This window comes from Astatotilapia calliptera, chromosome 14 (genome assembly GCF_900246225.1).
Source record: "Astatotilapia calliptera chromosome 14, fAstCal1.2, whole genome shotgun sequence".
Lineage (NCBI taxonomy): Eukaryota > Metazoa > Chordata > Actinopteri > Cichliformes > Cichlidae > Astatotilapia > Astatotilapia calliptera.
The window spans coordinates 12,714,143-12,737,757 of NC_039315.1; the positions used below are offsets into that span (position 1 = coordinate 12,714,143).

The 23,615-nt window shown below is 39.8% G+C and overlaps 1 protein-coding gene across 3 annotated transcripts in view; it reads left to right on the forward strand.

Annotated features, from left to right (window-relative positions):
• The window catches only part of cadm1b (cell adhesion molecule 1b), a 171,288-nt gene that overhangs the window by 116,459 nt on the left and 31,214 nt on the right, over positions 1-23,615 (forward strand). For all 3 annotated transcript variants that reach the window (XM_026191510.1, XM_026191509.1, XM_026191511.1), the window contains exons 3-6: positions 3,554-3,700; positions 10,560-10,712; positions 13,598-13,735; positions 21,587-21,745. In XM_026191510.1, the coding sequence (XP_026047295.1) occupies positions 3,554-3,700; positions 10,560-10,712; positions 13,598-13,735; positions 21,587-21,745 (597 nt within the window). The remainder of the gene's footprint in view (positions 1-3,553; positions 3,701-10,559; positions 10,713-13,597; positions 13,736-21,586; positions 21,746-23,615) is intronic.

The following is a 23,615-nucleotide window of genomic DNA, read 5'->3' on the forward strand; positions in this document are numbered from 1 at the left end:
TGTCTCGTCCTCAAATGCTCTTTCTCAATTCACCTGTTGCACTTCTGACCTTTCACTAGACCAGAAGCTCACTGAGACTATGTGTATGTCTTCTACTAAATAAATGTTTTAACCAAGAACCTCTACTAAAACCTTAATATAAAATGATCTGATATATAAGTGTTTTGTAAGCATGTACTGCAATTCCTTCTATGGCTCCAAGTCACTTGCACAATAGATTGTCCGAACATCGCGCCGAACAAAGCTTCCGACCCCCAATTAATTGACCGAGCTCCAACTCTTTAATAAGCACAGATATGCATTGTGTATAAAATAGTCATAACTGCTTAAGGCCTTCTTAAAGCTATCTGTTACATTGTTAAAGCCTCGTCTTAGCCTGCTGCTCAAAATAACTATCTGCTTTCACTTCTGCATACAACTTCCTGTCAGCCTGCAACTCAGTCTTTCTGAAAGAGACACTGTTTAACCCCTGAATGCAATATAAACTCCAGATTATATTATTAATGCAATGGTAATGATGACAATTATTTAACAATAGCAGTAAAATAATTTCCCTGCTCCACAGCAGCAACTTATAAGTAGGGCTTACACAAACCTTATGGCTAGATTTCCAATCCCTAGATGCTATACAGCTATTATAGGTAGAATTTGGTGAGTGAATCTAATCCGCATTATTGCCTTAAATGTAAACTAATTGCTACCCTGTATGTAACCAGTCCATTACTGAAGACTTTATCACAATACTGTAAGCTAACCAGGTTAGCCTGCACTAAACTGCCTAGTTTTTAACGCAGTGTTTGAATAACACAGACAAACTATACTTCAAGATATTTCACTAAAACATAATTCAGCAACACACCTTGTGTAGATCCAGTTTATGATTTTAAAAACTCTGCAATGAATTAGGACATTATATGCAAGCTTAACATTGCCAGTGTGTAACATTTCACTTGCTAAGCTGTGCTTACCTTTGAAAATAGTCTCCCGTCTTCTCCTTTCCTCCCCTTCTTACATCTTTATCCATCTCTCTGTGTCACATATTGACATGTTTCCTCACGATTTTACATTTAACTCACAGACACATTTTGTCAGACTGCACAAAATAGTTTGTATGTTCTTTGAGCTGTTTCTAAAGGCACGTTTGAAATTACATAGCACATAAAAACAATGATCCTCCTCAGTAGTTAACCAGATCCTTGAAGTTTTGCGACCGCCACTTTGCATCTGCACCATTAACACATTAAAAGGTACACGTATGTCCATGATGTCGCTGGAAGCAACGCCAGGCTGCAGCACATGAGAAATGAACTCTTGATTCTTCCGACACATGATCCCCTGGTTACAACTCTTCAACATGGTTTTGGTTCATATGTGAGGATGAGGATCAGATTATGCTACTTTTCAGCCTGTTTTTAAACTCGTGCTGTTACGCTATCACAAAAAAAGACTGTTTAATTCTGTGTTTAACCATAAAGCCTGGCTAGCATACCAGTAATGCCCTTGCAGTTAGCTACAATGATAAATCCATTCCTGTCTTTCTGGCTGTCACATAATTTTTCTCCTTAGGTTAACTTTTACAAGGTTTTTATCATTCAATCATCTATCATTGCTTGTATTAGAAATGTAATAAAAGTTCAACATTTGTGGCAGGGGGTTGGGCAGGAGTGTGGAAGGTATTGTCACACTGGTATACAGCCTGCTATAGCAAGCCAGGGATTTTTGTAAGTTTGGCCTACGTTTCAGAACCGTTACACCTCCGTGAACTCGCTTGTCAGGTATTTTGTTGAAGAGAAAATAGGTTTGCGTTCAATTGTAAAGGGGAATATAGTGTAGCTGTTTGAACTTATATTTTAGGGAGCAGGATTGTCACAATATATAGTGTTTATTGATTAATTCACAGTTAACCGTTACACAGTTTTTTCAGGTACCTGGTAGATTGTGGTGATTCCTCTATGGATTCAGCCTGTGGCAGTGTGCACTATTTTGCACTGACTTTAGTCACAGTGTAGGTGGGATCCACACTTTTCTGATCTGCATGTGCACTATCCACTCATTATTTGCTGTGGCTTGTTTTTACACAAGGGAAACTAAAGGTCTAATATATATGTTACATTAAAACATAGATCTCATTTCCATTTTTATATGCATTACAATCCATCAGTCAGAGGTAATGTGCTGAAAAAGATGGGGCTTCAAACCTTTTTTTGCATTTTCTCATGTACTCTCTCGTTTACACATTCAGTCATTGTTGTCCTATCTGAGCAGTTATTCTTGGACGTATTCTTAGTCCATGCCTGTTCAGCAGTATTACATGAAATTGTCCTCAACCACATTAGCATGTAGTAAATATTACCTATTTACGATAAACCTTTAATTGACTGTATTGTGTACTTGTTGGACATAATCTGTGGCTGTTTTTACCTATTACCTTCCTTTTGTCCTGAGCCTGAGACCCGGCAGCAGAGTGGAATGAAATGGGTAGTTCATTGCATCAGACAGGTCTGAGGAGCTTTTCTCCACAGGAGGTTAATTTCTTATTGCTTGCCGCATTCACAGAGTTCATTTTGAATCATGTTAGTTTGCCTGTCTATTCCCATTATCACTATCTGAAAATGCAGGCGTTTTTTCCCCCCCTCCACTTTGTAAATGTCAGAATGCAATAGAGGTGTCTGACAACTCGGGCATGCAAATGTGCTTTTGATGTTTTCTTGGGGCTGTGGCTTAGAGTGTTGTTCCTCCGCTGGTGTGAATCTGAAGCATTAAAACGTATTCTCCATTCTTCTTACGCTTTTTTGGCTCCTGCCGGATAAATATAGCACAAGGTGACTTTTGATTCTCTTCCTCTTTCTCTCCAAAGACAGGGGAAACAAAGCAAGGCTTTTTGTGTGTGGGGGGTTTGGTGTGAGGTGTAAGTTACGATGACAAGGTCCAGGGTCTGTCAGTGGCAACAATGCCAGTGTACAGAGAGTGACTCAGATGCTTACAGCACTTTTATTCCTAGAGATACAGAACAGAACCGCTGAGCACACTGAGCACACATTGGTCACATGGAACCTCAGATGGAGGGCTCTGATAAAGCTTAACCATATACAGCATCCAACTCGGCTCATCTCTCCTCTCTCTGTTCTCTCGTGCTCTGTTTAACTCCCCCTCTCTTCTTCACCTCCTCCACCCCACCCATATCTACTACTTGCCACTTTCTTACACTCGTTCTTTGTCTCTTTTTCTTCCTACCCTCTCCTCACTCCCTACCTTCGTGGGCAGCAGAGCTTACAGCCCATCTGGCACTGACTCATAGGGCCCACTCTGAGCTGGGGGAGATCAATAGTGACAAACACTGCACATGGCTCTTATATTAAAAGGATTAGACATGGCTGCAAACAGACAATCTACACGGCCTATTCACGTATCTTTGCACTGTGCGTGTGTTGACATGCAGTCCCTGTTGTTAGAAACATAAATATTTAAGATACTTTAAATATCCAGACAGAGATGCTTGTTCCACATTTCAAATGTATTTTTTGCTTCTGTGTTTTCCGCCTGCGTTGTGAAGTCGAAGGTCAGAATCTGGCAACTGACAACGTGACGGTGATTGAGGGGGAAACGGCCACCATCAGCTGCAGAGTGAGGAACAACGATGACTCCGTCATCCAGCTGCTCAACCCCAACAGACAGACCATTTACTTCAAAGACGTTAGACGTAAGTGCCAGTGTGTCTTGCACACACACACACACACATACAGACAGACACACACACACACACACACAAGATGTCTTTCTGCTGTGAGTCGTCATCATTCTTCCTTTTTTGAAGAAAAGCATTTGTCAGTTAGCGCCTGTATTGTGTTTGTAAGCATGAAAGCTTGAAATGCAAACTTGTGGTCCTTGTTTGCACCAAGGACCATGAGTGCAAACAATTGATGGAAATAGAAGAAATCCAATTTCTTTTAATCCTGAGTACCAGATACCAAGAATATTTGTACTGTCAGTTTTAGAGAATCTTTTTTTTTATGTTTATGACTTTTATACAGTAGTTTGGCACTGGTAAGATAAGCCTGGTCACTCTTGGCATACTCCCGCTGGTATAAATACTTTCAGGATTTTGATAGTTATGCACAGTATCTGGGGTTGACATCTAGTAAACAAACAAAATAGATTACTACTACTACTATTGCTCTTTTATTTTTGTCATTTTAAATCATAGCTGCTGAAAGCTGGAGTGTGTTGATGTGAGGACCCAAATGCAAGGACACAGAGAGGCAGAGTTTAAAACAAGAAGTGACTGACAGAAATTCAATAAACATAATCCATGAAAAAGCCCAAAGGGAAAAATAAACAGAAATCCCAAACAGGTATGAGATAAATCCAGAAACACTGGGCGATAACTAGGAATTAAAGACAAACAGGGACTCGGAGTTAGGAGTAAACGATATAACACAACAGAGGACGAAAAAAGACTGAGTTCATTTATACAGACAGGTGCACTGAGGGGTGACCAAAGAAAGTGGAAACAACAGGGGAACAAGAGACAGCTGAACTAAACCTAGATAAGAACAGAACAGATTAAAACATAGTATAAAACAAATGGGGAGACCAAAACCACAAGTAGCCAAAAACAAACAAACAATACTACTAGATATCAAAACCAAAGCAAACAATAATCAAACACAGAACAAAGCAATTTGAAAAACTGGAACTTTACTCAAAAGTCTTCCGACTCAAAGACACGCGTTCATGATAATAATATGACCCTGTGATAATAGTCCAGGATACGGTGCTCCCACTTCCTGGAATAATCTGCAGAAGGAGTTGAAATTGTCAGAAGTGGTTAGCTTGGGGGAGTTTAAGTCAAATTTTAGAAGAACAAGAGAATACCTCTTTTAGTCAGTGCGACTGTTTTTAATGTCGCTCTTAATGACCTAATGTCGTATATTGTTTTTCACATGTTTGTGTGGAAAATTGCATTTGTTTTTAATTGTTATGTCATTATGTGGCGTATGCGTGTTTGGCTTTTGCTGATTTTTACCTGGATAAATAAAGGAATAATAAAATAATAACACATGTTAACTGGCCTGCATTTGTATAGCACTTTTCTAGTCCCTAAGGACCCCAAAGCGCTTCACACTACATTCAGTCATTCACCCATTCACACACTGGTGATGGCAGCTACACTGTAGCCACAGCTGCCCTGGGGCGCACTGACAGAGGCGAGGCTGCCTGACACTGGCGCCACCGGGCCCTCTGACCACCACCAGTAGGCAAACATGGGGTTAGTATCTTGCCCAAGGATATTTGGCATGCAGCCAGGAGGCAGCCTGGGATCAAACCACCGACCTTCTGATTAGTGGCTGACCTGCTCTGCCACCTGAGCTACAGCCACCCCCTATTCAATTTATCCTAATCGTATTAATAATAAGCAAACTAAGGTTATAATAATGGCTCTTCTTCCAGAAGACTATGGTGCAAGAATCTGTCAGGGTATAATTTAATGTGCAATGTGTGTATTAGTTTCCATGTTAAATACCCACTTTCAAACTTCAACAACAAAAACTGTAACCTATTAAGAATCTTTTCCTCACTGTCAAGTGGAATAATTTATAATCTATTGCAAAAAAACCCCAAAAAATTCTATTGAAAGTTACAAAATTTACCTCCACTTGTCATGGGCTGGGTCTGTGACCCGGTGTTTGAGTTCTTATATATTTTGGTATTCATTTGTGCCCTAGTTTAGTTAATCTAGTTAATTTCGAGGTTGCTGTTTAGTCCTTTGTTTCTTAGTTGTTTATGTCATCTCCTCCTGTATTCAGTCTCCCTGGTCCGTGCGTCTACCTGTCATGCGTCATGTCTGTGTGGTTATGTTCAGTTCAGGTCACGTCTAATCCCCATGTTTCCTGTTTTACTTTGAAAGTCTGTGTCTAATGTCAGTGTTTGTAGTTTCACTTTCCCTGTCCTGTCATTAGGTTCATGTGTATCAGCTGTTCCCCCTCATGTGTTTCCACTTCCCTTGACCATCCCTTATGTGTATTTAGTCTTTGTGTTTCATTCAGTCTGTGTCGCGTCGTCTGTGTTCCCACCCTCCATGTTTTCACGGCCAGTCTTTGCAGTCATCGTCATAGTTCTCCGAGTCTCCATAATTTATCACAGTATTAGTTTCCCAGTTAAGTTATAGTTTAGTCACGGTATTTCTGCTTTGTTTGAACTCTGTGTCATCAGCCATAATAAAGGCTCGCTTTCAGTTTAAGTTCACTCCCGTCTACTCACTTGTGTTCGCACCTGGGTCCACCACACACACCACCGCACGGCCTACGTCCACAGACCGTGACACCACTTAAGCAGAGCAGAGATGTTTAGCTGTCTTTCTTTAATGTTACTCAGATGTGACAGCCTGAAATGATCCTGTGCATTTCTCACCGATATTTTATTTTTTAGTCAATTGTCAAAGAACACAATAAACAGAGTAATCATAAACAGCCTATTCCTGCAGCATAGTGGAACATCATATTTCTCCTCATTAGCTTGTCCACAACATCTCGTCTACACTCTCGTCTAGACTTTTTGCTTATTTTGCTTATTTTGTGCGATTGTTGCACGTAAAGAGCTGCAACAATTGTAAACACATCCCGTTCAAAGGAATTGTCCTGTGTTTGGCATTACTGTGAAGATATCAGATATCACTAGAACATCAGCTCCAGCTTTTTGTCAGATTTTCTGTCCAAACATGATTCCATCTGTCCTTGACTTTCTGGCTCTTTTACACAAGTCATTAGGCTAAGAATACTGCAAGATTGATATGAGATAATTAACAATGCTACCATAATGGGAATACTTTTGTGTCCTTGTCACTGTTTGATTTTACGATAATCTCTTAGATTAGGATATTGAACATTATGATTATGCATGAGCATATGGGCTACTTCTACTCCGAACTGAGTTTTTGTCTCTGCTTTTTTTTTTTAAAACTTGTTTATATCTGGGATCTGAGCCAAGATTCAAGGTGAACGAGGAACACCCTTCATTTCGGTCTATATTGCATCCCAGCTGTTTCACAAGTCTAGGTAGTGAGACGTGTGTTCCATTTTCCACTAGCGAAGAGCATCGGGGGAGTTTGAGTACACATCTTTGTCATATTTGTACAAAATGCCTAAAGCTGTCTCACAATATGGCAGAGAAGAATGGACTGTAAAATAGCAAAGATCATGTTGTGCTCTACACCTAAAAAAATATTTATTTTGACACCAAAGAGCAGATAGAAAAGCAACAGTGAATAATTCACTGTTACATCACAGAGACAATCAAATTTAGATCAGCACTGCTAAGGAAATCTTTCCATGATGTTAAGACAACATTTTCCTCTTCGTGCTTTGTCGAGGCGCTCCAAGCGGGCCTATAAACGTGGCATTTTCTCCGCCTAACTCAATGCAGTGCCACCTTCAATTACAAAAAACAAGCAGTTTTGTTTATCCACGATTAGATCTGAGTATATGTTTGGCTGGAGTGTTTCTGGTCCGCCGCTGCATATTTGTGCTTCTGGTAATGGGGTTTAGTGAACCCCACAGCAGCGCTATTCTAGGCTCTGTTCCTAAAGGACTGCTGGTTCTGCTGGGACCCCCCTCGGCCAGTGGCATTGTTACCTGTCAACGGGGCCGCCTGACACAGTGGCAGATCTTTGTATACAAGGAAGTAAACAGCAGTGACACAGAGACACACCAGGAGCCAGAACAGTGGCTACAAGCAAAGCGGCAGCCGCAGAAACACAGATACGCACAGAAATACCAAAACGATAACAGCTTTACAGTACCAGTGAAGGCCATATAAACAAATTTCTGCTGCAGCAAATAAAGATGAATTATGTCACAGGTAGAAGCGGAGCGAGTCTTGTTAGGGTGAGCCATTTATTGTGCCAGATACATGCGAAATGACATGCAATTTGGCAGACTTGTCATCTGAAATGGGAAAAATGAGCCTTTATCAGCGAAGGTGGACCTCTTTGGATGGTGATGCAATTGAACACCATTATTTATTCACTGCATCTTCTCAGGAGTTGTCTGACTTTGTGTTACAAAGGTTTAAAATGATACTGCCGAAAGGCTTTTGTTTCAACGTCAGACCTGGTAGATTTAGAGCTTCTGGAAACTGGTTGCTGTTACAGTTATAAGGCTGTTATAAAGACTTTTTTTTTTAATACAAATAAAGTGAGAGCGTCAACCCAATGTGACAGTGTGAAAGGGTTCATTCATAGTTAGGCGTGTGCAGAGAATTACCAGCCAAAGCTGCGTCTTTCCTAGACTTTATTGAGCTTTACAACAAGTTTCAGCTAATTGTTTAGCGGTCTAGCAACAACTTTACCACCTTGTTTCACTTTCATCAATCTTCACGCATCAGTAAAAAGCTTAGGAGTTGGCAGAGATCTAAACCCAAGCAGCAATAGACTAAGCGCTGGATTTACAAGATTCTGATGCCTAGAAACTCCGTGCAAATGCCATATCACTGCTTTGTCGTAACAAGTACGCCGGTTATAGCAGTACTTCTTTACGACGTGAAGAATTGTGGCTGATTGAAATATATTTGACTTTAATATGCAAAAGCTCAGCCAATCTACTTCATAAGTATGCGGTGGGGACCTGGCACCATAAGCGAGCGTTTTGATTTAAATGTTCCTAAATTGTGATTGGAGCACAGAAATATGAGACATCCCCCTTTTCCGCTTCAGCCCTACTTGTAATGTACAGGCACAAATACTAAATTACTGATATAAAATATACCACAAGTGTTCTAAATTTGACAGGAAATAAATGTGTATTCATGAAGGACTTCATAAGTAGGATACTGTGAAGCATCGGATCATCGGAGCATTTAGAGAAAGTCCAGATGTCACTCTCTTTCTAAGTGTTCAAGGACCATAACTTAAGGCCCATTCTAACTAAATGTGTCTTACAGATTGACACAAGTAATGTGATTCCAAAACTGTTTATAAATTGCACTTTGATTATGAAAGGCTTTCCAAGAAAAGTACAAAAAGTACACAGATCATATATATGTATTCTTACCAATTTTTTGATTCATTAAATAGTTCCGGCTGCTGGTTGGTGGACCTAGTACTGTTGTGCACAACAAATGTGATTACAGCTCTCAGTTTTGATTAGCTCATCACCATTTCAAAGCACCAGAGAAAGGATGTCCAATCCTTGAATTTGACTTTCTGACTTCCTGATGAGAGCAGTCTCACTGGCTGCTGTGATTATTGATTTACTTGTGAGTTTACATGATGAACAATGGACTGTTTGTTGCTATTTTTTGCCAAAATTGTAAGACAATTAACTAATTATCTTTCTTTTAAGCTCTTTGAGTTGGAATATGTTCTACTTTTATATTAATAAGCATGATCTTAGACTGGATAACATTTTAATGTGAGATAATTTTTTTTTCATAAAGCCATCATATTTCCTGATATTTAATAGGCTAATGAATGTAATCATTAGACATATTTTGGTGGAAAATATGCACATTCTAATAAACAGCAGACACTGTGCATCATCCACGCTCTTATGTAAGCAGCGAGCCAGTTATGAAACAGCTTTGTGTAAACTGCCATCAGCATCTCACAAGTGAAGGGTTTCCCTCCCTAGCAGGTGCTCGGATTCTCAAAGTGCATCAGTGTCATTGTTTCCCTTTGAGGAGAGACTTCCAAAGAGCTCTCAAATTATATCAGGGAATGAGGTTTCATGTTGACACTGCCCCGAGACCTTGGGTAATGATCATGATGCTAAGTGTAAAGCCTGATGGGAATAATAAACTCCCTGCGCTTTAAGGGGGCTGAATTGAGTTCGTTAGCTCGACAGATGCAGAGAGGGCTTGATAAAGAAGGCAGGTCAAAACATCAAAAGGGCTCCCAATCAAATCAACCAAAGCTGTTTATGTAAAAGAGTGCTCTGGGATGAGGGCTGACCTAAATGAAACGCAGTGGGTAAAACTCAGAGATGGCTAACCTAGTTTGATGACATTAAAAGAAATTTCAGCCAGTCTATACAGGCATTAGTATACATATTCTTGTCTACTTTTGATTTAGAGTTTGAGGCATCCGAGCCTCTCTTCTTGCACACAGTGATTTAATTCATTATGTATGTTTGAATGCCTCTCCTTTTTGTGGAATATGTGAGTTTGATGCATCCATCCATGACCAGCCGCAGCCCATTTTAAGAGTTCCTAGCTTGTTAGGAGTCTTCATGAGCACTCTTCACACTTTCCTTTCTTTGCGAGTGCTCTTTGGACTGTAAAGCTACTTTATAAATCAACTTGTATGAATCATTTTGAAACTCACTTTTCTTTTACTCAATTAAGGAGAAAGCCCACAAAAGAGCAGCACTCTGCCCACCACATTCTCTCCTCAGTCTCATTTTCTACTGTCTCTTTTGTCTTTCTCCGTCCTCTCTCTCGTTCTCACCACTCTCCACCACTTCCCATTTCCCCCACCCGTCCCCCTTCTTTCTCACCCCATGTCCCGTGTTTGTGTCCCTGTACTCTGTATCCTCACTGTCTCTGTCTCACATGTATCCCCACAGCTCTCAAGGACAGCCGGTTCCAGCTGGTGAATTTCTCTGACAACGAACTGCGGGTGTCTCTGTCCAATGTGTCACTCTCCGATGAGGGACGCTATGTGTGCCAGCTCTACACAGATCCTCCTCAGGAAGCCTACGCAGACATCACTGTCCTAGGTAGGTGTGAGGACACATGTGTGAACCTCACGCGCACACAGTCTTTTGTTTTATTTTGCTCCATTATAGACGGTGAATATGAAATAATAGTAATCTTTGATCCTGTTATCTTTAGCAACTGAAACAAAATGTCAGCCAATTAGGCTCTCGCGGTGCTCAACAGCATAACGAAAAGGAGCAGATGCTGAAACTGATGGCTCAGACCGCGTTGGTTTTGGCAGCTGTGTTGACTATGTGAATCCCGGTGAATGTTGACTTGGCTGCTCCAAATGATTCCCTATTGAGAGTCAGCTGTGCCACACTTTGATGCTTTGGAGTGAAATTACTCTAGTTAAGCTTTATTATACATGCAGACATCCTGGGGGATTGAAAGGAATTAAAAGCACTTTAAAGTAATTACTCTAGTTGTACAATTGAAACCTAGCTGCAGTATTTCTGAACTAAGGGTTGCATTGAAGAGTCCTTGAAATAAGCACCCTGCTGACTTTTTTCTTTCAAGTAACTGAAGTTCAGCAAGTTTGCTGTGATGAGTAATACAAGGGATGAGGGAGAACTGTTCCCCATCCTCTTTTTACACCCATAGGTTCTAATCACATATGCTTGTTTAACATTAGCTTAAAAGAAATGCAAGGAGATAGATTCGTGACTCATGCTAGCTGAAGGTGTTAATGAATGCATCACAAACTCCTTTTACTCACCTAATAAAAAAAAAACAACAGTAATTGAGGTAATGTGGTTTGTTGGTCCGCCACTTGTTTGATGGATTGTCACGACACTGTGCAGATTATCACGCAACTCATATCAGCTACTTAAGCCCCTCTTGGGATGAATAAAATAAAAATGTGAGTCATATGACCTCTTGTGCAGGCACCTGCAGTGATTAAAATAAGCACACGTCCGTTCATTTAGACAGGTATGATATGAACAACTGCAAAAGCATCTGAAATGCAGACAAGCTGTTACAAATGAAAATATATTTTAGTCTGTAACAGCTTGTCTATTCTAGAATCATCTAAATAAAACTATATTTCTCATGTGAGTTGGTAGAAATCGTCAAAGTTATCAAATATACAAACGAGTATCAGGCTCCCATTTTCCAGATGGTATAACAAAACTTTAAATAAATGATAATTATATGATTTAAAAATATGAACCAGTTCACTATATCAGCATGAAATGATGATGTGTCACAACCTCACAGCAGAACAAACAAAAAAGATTTTTTTTGTTTTCAGTTGTTTTCTACTCTCCATAAGGTTAACATTCTAAATTAAAGCTTTGCTTGGATTGTGCATGCTTTCAAATGAGAACATGGAAAAGATTGGATCTCCTTAGACAATAACAGAACACTGCTTAATGTTAGCCTGTAGTTTATCCTTGCCACATTCACACAAGTTTCTTTTCTTTTTTATGAGAAAATAGAGTATTTCTGTTATTGCTTCCCCAAAAATCTGCGAAAAGACTAGATATCTGTCATAGCTGGTGAGGCAACATCATTTTCAACCTCTCACACTAACGGCTACTTTAAACTACTGTGGTGAGTCTTTTAAGTGCCTACTACGATGCCGTTGCTAGCATTCATGCTTGTGCATGCTGTTAATTGCCTTGTGGTGCACCTATGCAGTGCTAGCCACAATAGAAACAAACAAAATCCTGGCTCTTTTTTCCTTCTTGGATCCCCTTTATTTGCAGTAGTGTCTTTTTTTTGTTTGGTATATCTGTCGCTCAAGTTATTCCACTTCTTTGTATAATCGTGTCCATCTCCTTCCAAGAATTCGCTGAGATATGTGAGTCCTTATATTGAATCTATAATTATTATTCCTCATACTGAAGACACAATACTTGTAGTTTTGCCTCTGTACACCACCACAGTGGAGTGTAATTTCAACAATACGTGATTGAAGTGCAGACTTACAGGTTTAATTCAAGAAAAAATGTAAATTATTGGTCTAATTGACTGGCAAGTAGTCTCATGGCCATGTGAGGCCTATTCCCTTGTTATTTTATGACAAATACAGCAGACGTGCTGTCATTTATTGCTGTCATTAATTTAATTTTAAATATGAGAAATGTTAATGCCATTATTAGGCAGAAGACAATCAAAGTCCACAATTCGGAGATGCATTCATGAATGGAAATGCAGAGAGTTTAGAAGGTGAAAACCACTAATTACACTCAAGAGCACAAAGGTCAGGTTAGATCTTTGGACAAATGAAATACCAGAATGATGGGAAAAGGATGAAACCTGTTAGACATAGTGGGGGCAGCATTGTGACGATGCGACTGCTGATAGAAGAGATTCAACCAAATGCTGCAGACTGATCAGTACAAATGACCCAAAGTGTACTGCAAAAGCAACCCAAGAGTTTCTTAAGGTAAAGAAATGGGATATTGTTCAATGGCCAAATCAGTCACATGATCTGAGCTCAACAGAGCATGCTTTTCCATTATTTGATACAAAGGTGGCTGCAGTAAAGGGGTAGCGGAGCATCTCAAGGGGGAAACAACACTTTGTGATGTCCGTGGGTTCTAAAAGTTTTTCCATCCAAGTACAAAGAGTCTTTATGTTTATATTGATTTTGAGCCTCTGAAAATGGGGAACTGTGTATAACCAGTTTGTTAAGTTTGTGTGCTTCCATCACATATTGACTGATTAATTTATTGTGATGGTGCACAGATGCAAAACTACAAAAAAATGTAGTTTCAGTAAATCAGTAAAAGCTGAAACTTATGTATTCACTGACGATCAGTGTGAACAGGTAGCTTACTAATAGTGAGGAATAGTGACTTTACCCAGTATTTAAGTATTTGAAACTTTATTGTAAAGTTTTAATAGATTTTTGTCTGTGTGTCTATGTGCTGCCTCTGCCATTGTTCTGGGTCAGTCCCGCCAGGCAGCCCAATCATCGAGAGCCGCGAGGACGTGGTCAGCGAGGGGAACGAGACGGAGCTCACCTGCACAGCCATTGGCGGCAAGCCAGCCGCCTACATCAGATGGATGAAAGGGGAGGAAGAACTGACAGGTCAGTAGAATAACAGCCTCACCCAGTTTGTTTCACATGCTCCAGGCACTTCTTCTGTGAATAAAACGGAATTCTACTCCAAAACATTAATATGTGTTGTACTGATTATGTTGACTGACACATATAAGAAGATAATCCAGTCTGGCATACACAGCTGCAGAAAGACAGTGCTTGCTTTCTTTCTTTTCTTTTCTTTTTTTTCTTGTGTGTAACCCCCCTCCCACCCGTCCTTCAGCCTGTGCTGCCTGCTCAGCTCCACTATGTAATCAACAAACTATGCAACCGCAACTGCAAGACCTGCAATTCGGGCCTGTGTTATTTTTCTCATAAATTTTCGAAAACATTTGCCTTAAAGGCATTTTCATACTGTAATTTTCATTTCACAGATCCAAGTTCAGATTTAAAATTGCTTAAATATTTACTGGTTACACTCCGTCTCCTGATGGAATATGTTTTCTAAAGCTACTAAACTCTACATCTTTGTATTTTCTTTAAACCATCCATACATAGCAAACATGGTTATTTGCACATTTCTCCTCCATGCATTTTCCGCCTAAGGCCGGCTGTAGGCTGCTCAGAAACAGGGATGTAATGTGGAGTGGTGAGAAAGCCTTATTACCTCTCCGTTATGATTAGGGGGTCATCAATTATTCATGATATACTTATTATACAACTAGGGAGATATTCGTTTTAGTCATATCGTATTTACACAGAGTGGATGTCTCAGAGCTTGTTGTCAAATTATATATGTATTAGAATGGAGAGGATTCATTTGGCTTGTTGAGAGATGAAATATTTAGACAAGAGTGAATCTGAAGCTAAATGCCATCTGTGCCTCCAGTGTTCCCTACAGGAGTCGAAGTCAATTTCTGTTTATGAGTTGTTGAGTGTTGTGTAAGGAAAGAAGAGACAACAGGATGGTTAGATCAGTGAAATGCCCCTGACATGCTGAGCAGGGCTAATCCATAGTGGCAGTGGATACATAAAGAAAGCCAGAAAGTCACGTCCTCCTGTACCCAAGGAAACACAAATCACTTCTCATTATGGACGTGCTAAACAATTCATTAGCTCCCGCTCAGATTGAGATTCACATGCACACATCTCAGTAGTTTTATAGAATCTCTCTGATCATGTTTGTCTTACGTATGTATGTGGGCGAGACAGTCGTGCCGGTAATAAAGAAATCCTTGGCCTAATTTACACACTCTTTCAAATTGGCCGAATTGCTTCTGCAACCATTTATCATGCTGGCAGGTACGGGACTGATGGGCTGTGGCCTGCGAGAGACTCAGCACACAAAATGCTTGTTAGCATAAATGACATCTGCAGTGTTATTTCAAATGTAGTGGAGCCGAGTGCTCGTCTGCTGAGTACAGGAAGAGATCTGTTCTGTTGGACAGCTGCATTTAATGTTTTAATGCTTTTTTTCCAAATTTACAGGCGATCATGTGACGCCACACGCGGAAAATTTAAGAGGAGCTTTGAAAAGTAGCAGGCTTTGGATTTTATAATGAATTTGAAATATTCCATTTATTGAAAACACACTAAAAACTCAAAAGCTGAACTTTCAAGTTCAACTTTGAAAGATTTTGAATTAATATACAGTTTAAAAAATCATTTTGAAAAATTTGAATATCTTAACTGATAAAATAAAACGTTATTAATTTTTTTGCCCTTGTTTTTAATTTGATGCACTTGAGCTGGTTTATTTTTGACTTTTGGAACTTATATGAGCAAGTATTCCAAAGTCAAGGTTTACCTTTTTTTGGTATGTAATGCTATTCTGTCCCCTTTTGTTACTGAACATCCTGGCATCTAAATAACAAAAAATTACATTCGACAATATTACATCAAAAGAGCTGCTTTTAAAATATTTTAATAAATTCCCAATACAGGTCAAATAATCTATTTTTCACTGCTTGTAAGCTCGAGTACATTTCAGTATCACCGTAATGACGTATAGCTACCGTAATGCTTTCTATATATGTCAACACCTGCTTTGTCCTTTGAGCTATCAAAGATCTTTTAACCACTTATCTTGTGGCAAATTGGCACCATTAAATTTCCACCAAATTAACTATTATCTGTTCCTTATTGTGCCCTGTGGTGGCCTCGGAGACCTGCCCAGGGCATACCCTGTCAGCTGGGATCGGCTCCAGACCCTGAATTGGATAAGCAGTTAAGGAAATGGATTGATGGATGTTCTTTATTGTAATGGATGCAGAAACAAGAGTAATTTAAAAACCTGGCAATTCTCAGACAGGTTCTGGAGTAATGAGCAGTGTCTTTCTGTTTCTGATTTCTAAGCAAATTTATGGATGTTTATTTACGGTGACATCTGAGATAATGATATCCTTGGTAACTGTAAGTCACACTGAATCTTAAAATATGTGTTGTGTCTCAGAGTATCAATTTTGACAAATTGTAGCAATTGAACACCGAGGGTTTAAAGCATTTTAATCACTTCTTTGTGCTTTGCGTCACAGGAGCCCCGACTGCTTACTGTACAGGTTAAGTCACTCACAGTGTATTTTCCTTACATCTCCAGGGTCCCCAGCGTAACTCGCCTTATCTTATATCGAGTAAACGGAGCAAGTTAAAAATCATTTTCATTTTCTCTGCATTGCTAATCGAAATACCTCTAGCAGTTTACTGTCTAAGCCTCGCCAAAAGAGCTTGATCACTGGTGGCTCTGCAGTGTGTTGGCAGGCAGAAGACCCGGGTTAGAAACTGACTGAAAGAAAATGTCACCCTGAGAAGCGGTTATGCTTGATTGCACTGGGATTGATCAGTGCTCGATGCTCACAAGAGCGTTTGATTTGACATCTCTGCTGCAACTCTCAAATCTCCTCTGCATTCAGATTTGAGTCCTTCCATGACCTGATGCACGGTTGTTTTCCTCATCTGGGTCTTGGATGACACTGGTAATTGACAAGCGTTGGTTGGCCTGTACATCGTTAATAACTCTGTATGAGTTGTCAAGATGCGGTGCAGAACTTTGTTTCCCCATGATTTTCTACTGGTTTTCGTTTTAAAAGAATTTAATAAGAAGACTCGAAACAAAGCAGAACTGATCGTAGAAGTCAAATTAAAGACGCTTTTGTTCATGAAAATGCCAAGACAAGGGTAAGTGGTGCTATTTTCCTGACCTTGAAAAGTGTTGCCTGTCCCTTTGGTATTTTGTACTGTCAAATGAAAGACACAACACCATGGGACTTTCAGGCAGACACAGTTACACAAGGCGGATTGGGGCTAATTTGGCAGAAAGTCCTCTTGACATTGCACAGAGACAGCTCTTTTTTTTTTAAGGCGGAGAGGTTGTTACATACCACAAAAAAGCAGAAGAAAATAAAATGACATAAAAACCCATTTGTTTTTACTTGAATCATCAGTTACATCAGCCAATAACTGGATTTTCAGTAGTTACTACAAAAAAAGTCACACATATCGTACCTCTTCTATCTATTACATAGGATTCACATCTGCTTCATAAGCTAACTACTGTTGGAGCAAACATCAAGATAGCTCATTACCTTTAGCGTTTCTGACAGAACTAATTGCAAAAGCTGTTTTTAATAATAAATTCAGCGATTAAATCAAGATTCAAGGCAAGGCAACCAAGGCATAAAAAGCAGGTGTCACGAGGGTGTCAGATTCATTTCTGATGTTGGGGTGACAAAAAAAGTTGAACTGCTTATCTTAGAATAAAAAAAATACATAAACACTGCCTTTATCACACAGTGTCAGTCACAGAGTCAAATGGTAATTTTCCCTGACATGTATAATGACACAGCTTCACCTGAAGTGACGTTCAAAAAGCTTAAAATATTTTGATACAACACACAAGATTTCTCAATAAAGCAGTGTGCCATATGATTTAAGAGCTGGGTTTATGTTAGTTAACATAAGTGGCCAATAATGCAAAGATGTAAAACTGCTGTCCTCTCTCCAGGCGCTCATGCTCAATGTGTCTCAGAATAAAGTGGCATTCCTGTAGTCGGCCTGTGGCCGCACATGCCCACCTCTGGGTCAGAGCCCATTTGCTCGATCACATAAAGTGAACAGCATTAGTGTTTTAATATAATTCATTCTATTATTTTCTAAAAATTTCTATAAAATCACATCAATCAATTCATCAAATTATGTCATCACTCTACAAGTTTTTGCTATCCAGCTGATTATTTCCCACAAAATGCAATTAGCCTAAAATGATTATAAAAAATTAGATGGGCACCAATTACGGCTTAATTTGATTAGTTCATTATTTTGCCACAATTTCACGTATTTATTGATCACTTAATCTCTTTATAAAGAAAAACTGTACTGTGCGAAGCTTAGTCATTTCTTTATATTTTGCTGCCAGACTTTGTTGTAATTCTTTTAAGTGTCTTTGAACAACAGTTCTCCAGAATTTCTGAAGGCATTTCAGTTTTTCTTTAGGCACTGGCTGCCTGTTCCAGTCATTTTTAGTCCAGTCCAATTTTCAGAGCAATTTTTTTATTATTTGTTAAGCGGTTTAACGCTGACCTATAAATCATTCAATAAATAATTTAATAAAAAAGCCTCCTAACTCAAGGGATGACGTGTGTTGCATCTGCACATAACAGGCAACTTAGCAAAGAATCAATATTAAATTGTATCTTTAAGTACTTTACTAGCAGCCTGTTACAAAACCGCATCATTTGTTCCCATTTCTTTAGTTCAATCTATGACAAATGCCAAAGATAACACCGTTTGACAGGCATAAAATAGATCTTTGCATTCCCAAAGAACTATTAACTAAAACCACTTTGCAGTTGTTATGCACGTGTGCAGTGTGTCATTAAAACATTGAGGAAACTGGATAAGTGGTGGACAAATAAGTGTCAGTCTTACAGCAGATGGATAGTATCTAAAGGGCATACCCTTAAGAAATGGGACAAATTCCAGCAAAGATCTGAAACACAGCATGAGAGCATCATCTGATCCATCTAATGTTCACTGAAGCCTCATCAGAAATGGTCTCAGTGGAAGGGTGGCTATCAAAACTAAAAGGCTAAGGTATCCCAAATTACACAAGAATTGGACTGAAAATCGGTGGTAACAGTTCATATGGAGTGATGAATTCAAAAATGAAAAGTTTGGTTGAAATCACTGTCAATATGCATGGTGGAGGTCAGGAAAGAGGTACAGTAGTCACTGTCTTACAGCCATCTGGAGGTTTTTAGGCTTTGGAGCTGCATTAAAGCCAGTGGTTAACGGATCTTGTTAAAATTGATGGAATTATGAGCATGGAAAATCAAATTGTAAACCACCATGAAATATCCTCTGGAATGTGTCTGATTGGCAATGACTTCATTTTTCAGCATGACAATGATTCTAAAAACACTGCCAATGCAGTAAAAGCATACCCAGATAGGAAAACACACAGTGGCCTCTCCAGAGCCTGGACCTCAACATCATTGACGCAGTGTGGGATCATCTTGACAGACATGAGAGCATAAGACAGCCAAAATCCAAAGAAGAGCTTTGAATGTCCTTCAAGAAGTCTGGAGAACTATTCCTAAGGATTACAAATTACAAGAACGCCCGCCTAAGAGAGTTCATGCTGTGCTGTAGAATGAACGTGATCATGCCAAATATTGACTTTCATACTTGTCAGAATTGTGGAAAGTCTGGTTTTTTGCCTTATATGCTGTATTTGCATTTAAGTTTGTGCATTTACCAGTTCTTACAAAATATAAAGAAATAAGGGGTTGGCTAAGGCTTTTACATTGTATTTAAAGAATTCCAACCATATATTTAATTTATGGTGTCAAATCCTGAAACATTTTCATCAAGTTTTCTTTACACTGTGCAATTATGAAACCTGGTAAGACTGTTATTCATCAGTCTTAAATGTTGGTAGCCTGTGAGATCTGTGAGAGCCTGTGTCTGCTACTGGCCAAGTTGATTTTTTCCACCAAGGCACCAGAATGCCAGAATTTAAAAACAAAATAAAACAAAATCTCACAGTGTGACTGTTGCTACGACCCATGGCCACACACCAACCATTCACAATACGACATGGTGTGACACAGGATACACCAGCCAATTTTGTAAGTGAGTTTTGAATGAAGCTTGAAAACACACACACGCAAACTCTCACACATAGAGACACACTTTTCTTTGGCCAGGACAAGGTTGTCATGTTTTTAAAGCATCTTCTCTCATACTGTATGCACCTTTCTATTTACGATTTGACATGCCTCAAATTGATATTGTACACCCTGTCAGAGATTGCAAACCAACATTTTATTCGACACAAACATAACGTAAACTGCCGTGATTGTTGTTATCGCACGCTCTAAATGCTTCACTGTGATTTTATGAGGCAATTAGTGCGACTGGCCGAGAGAAAAATGGCTAATCACCGCATCTCTTCAGTTTACACTCCACTTCACCCAACTCTTTGGCGCGCAGGGCGCTGCTCCTGGCAGGTGTGCTTGGAAATGCCCTCATTGACCTTGTGATTGTATGGTGACAATACGGCTCTTAATTGACTTTTTTTTTTTGCTCTTATTTGGAAAGGAACAAGTACCCACTGATCACAGGACTCAACTTTAACTAAAGATGTTTGGGATAAACTCATTTACTGCTGTTGTGGTGCTTTTTCGAGTGAAGTTAAATGGCATAATTAAGCTGGAGTAGGCACCATGCTTTTGGCATCACTGGACCAAAAACCCACTAAAACCCTGCAGCATATTGTAATTCAAGTGGTCTGCAAGGGAATGAGACTCCTGCACCTCCTCTTGGCTCTGATATCAGGTTCTAATCAGATGTCTTTTAAGACCAGATCAGTTGAGTGGTCTAAAATAGAGTGAGCATGTCCACATGGACGCTGAGATATAGTAGTACACATGATTAATCAAAGAACCTTCACCTTTACCCACTGCAGGGCACAAACACATGCTGCAACACTTTTATGCATTTTTGTGCAGGCTAGCAAGATCACTGTTGTTTAGATGAAACCCTTTTTTTTAATGCAGCCTCTTCACACTGACACTGTATTCCTGCTGTTATTACTGTTATTACTTACTTACCCTTTTCAAATGGTCAGTGCACTTTTTCGACTGCCTGTTTCCTCATTGCAGCTGGCAGTGTGGTCAAATTTAATGCCCACAAGTGCATTGACCACTTACTGCTCCCAGTACTTTAAATTTTATGTAGGCAGGTCTTGGGTTGGTGCGTATATGTTACATGGGGTTAATATCCATCAAGAGGCCGCATATATGTGTATTGGTGATCATCAACTGTGGAACAACAGTGTTTTGCCCTCACTGAGTCCGGCACAGCTCCCCTGTGACAAGGCTGAAATGGAAGTGTGCTGCAGGTCAGTGTGGGGCTGTAATTATTTCCTCACTTCATTAAGTGCGAGTAAACCATCACACTCAGCACTGCAGCTAATGCAATGCCCCTGTGGCATTGTAATGCTCTCTAAATGAATGCCCTTCTGACAGCCTAGGGCCTAGTGGGCAGCAGATTACTGCAGGGTTAGCCCCAACAATGCTCAACCCTCGAGCAGCAGAAGCCTTCATTATCAGGCTGGATATGACCCAGCCGCTCCTCGCTGCTCTCATCAGAATCGAAGGCCTTCGGACTCTTTGAATCCCCTAAAGTCTCGCCTGGGCACCACATCACTGAATCATAAATTAAATGTAAATGCCATCTGAAAGTAGTCCTCTTTGACAGGTAATGCTCTCTTAATAGCTTTGACTATTTGCTCATTAAAGCCAGTGCAGACTGCTGCTGCTGCTGCAGGAGTTCAGATTTGTTTTTGCCCTGTTTCGCCATTAACTTTCTCTTCCTGTCATCCCTGTGATGGTTTTCCAGGTGAAACAACAGTTGAGGAGACGTATGACAGGATGTTTACTGTTACCAGCCGGGTAAGATTTTCTGTCACCAAGGAGGATGATGGAATGCCAGTGGACTGCATCATTGACCACCCAGCTGTAAAGGACCTCCTGGCTCAAAGACACTTGGAAGTACTTTGTGAGTGACCCAAAACTCAGTCTTTTCAAGCCTAGAACTAGACCGAGGCCCCACAGACAGTGTCGGGAACTGTTTCTTTTCTGGGATAGTTGAGGGGTTAACTGCTTATTAGTGAGGCTGGGCCATTGATATCAGATGTCCTTCATTTCACTTCACACCTAAGAGGTTTCAGGTGTAACACTTGATTCTGATTGCAAAAAAAGTAAGTAAAAAATACTACATGTAAGAATAAGAGAACCTACACAGCCAGATAAGCAAGAGCACTGACAGGGTTCTTTTAGAGTTACTAGAAGCATATTTATACCTCTACCAGAGTTAGAATCCACCACAGTGTTGGTTATTTTGTCACAGTTGAGCAGTGGGCACAGAATTTGGCTGTATTGATTTTTCAAATCCTTACAACTGTGAGGACAAAATGAACAACCTTGGGCTGTATTGATAATAGACACTTGGGAAAATTCTGAAATACAAGTACAAGCACAAGTCTCCGCATCACCAGGCCAGAGTGAGTCCGCCTAGTCAAAGTTGTAAATTGGGCAGAAACTACTACCTGGGAAACAATGATCTTTTGAACCTGTTCTAAACAGCAAAAATAATTAAAGCATAATAATAATAATAATTCCTTCAGCCTTCAAAAGATGATGACAAAGTGCATTTTTAGTAACACACACAGGCTAATCTCAGTAAAGGCACCTGTATGAATGGAAAGGGTTAATAAGATAATATAAGTCAATGTGATTATGAGCCTAGTACACTTAATCTGGAGTTCTGTGGGTAATCTTAGCCATAAATGTTTGTGTTGGAGTTTGAAAGTAAACACAGACAGAAGCCACCTGGAAGGGCCGTTATGGTTGACTGCACGGTGAACAACAGCAGTGTAAAAAGAATGTTAACTACTAAGTACACCCTTACAGCTTTCATAGGAAACAGCAGCCAGGTGATGCTAACATGAAGCACTTGATTAACTGATCATTAGCACTTTTGTATGTGGGTGTGTGTTGACTCGACACAGTGCCATAATCTTCAAGTGAGTGGACATTAAAACAACAGCGACATCTCAGACTCTACAGGCCTCAGTTAGCATTTTAGATGTTAAAGTTCATGACTGCTTTTTTTTAAATAAGACTGAGCAAATATGTCTCGTTTGGAAGGGTTGCCAAGAGAAAGCCTCTTCTCGCTAAAAATACGATTCGCAAAGTTGCATCTGAGCAAACCGCAAGGCTTCTGGAATAATCTTGTTTGGACAGACGAGACCAAAGTGGAGATATCTGGCCATAAAGCACAGAATCAGAATCAGAAAGACTTTATTTATCCCCAAGGGGCAATTAAGAGAGCACAGCAAAGCCTTTGGCGAAAACTAGGCTCGGCATATCAGCACAAACAGCTCGTAGCAACTGTCAAGCATGGTGGTGGAGGGTTGATGATTTGGGAGCTTTGCAGCCACTGTCCTTTATACCAAATAATTGTAGAGTCAAAGCTTGGTGAAAATGGGTCATAAAACAGAAATGCTGGGGTGAGACATTAAGAGAGCTATGCTTAAAAAAATGCTCACAAACCTCAATAAACCAAAGCAACTTGGCCAAAATTCTTCCACAACAAAGTGAGAGGCTGATAAAACTTACTTCAACTTGTTGTAGCGAAAGGTGGTTCTACAACGTATTGCATCATAGGGTATATTTAGTTTTGCATAGAGTCCTGTGAAAAACATTCTTTTTCACATGACTGTACATCCTCCTTTTTCCAGATCTCTCCAAAGGAAGTGCAAACTATGCAAAACCCACAAATAAACATGTAATATATAATAAACACTTTCCTTTTACATCTCTGGAAACTTGCAAGACAGAGTGGCAAGAAGTAACAGACTCTTGAA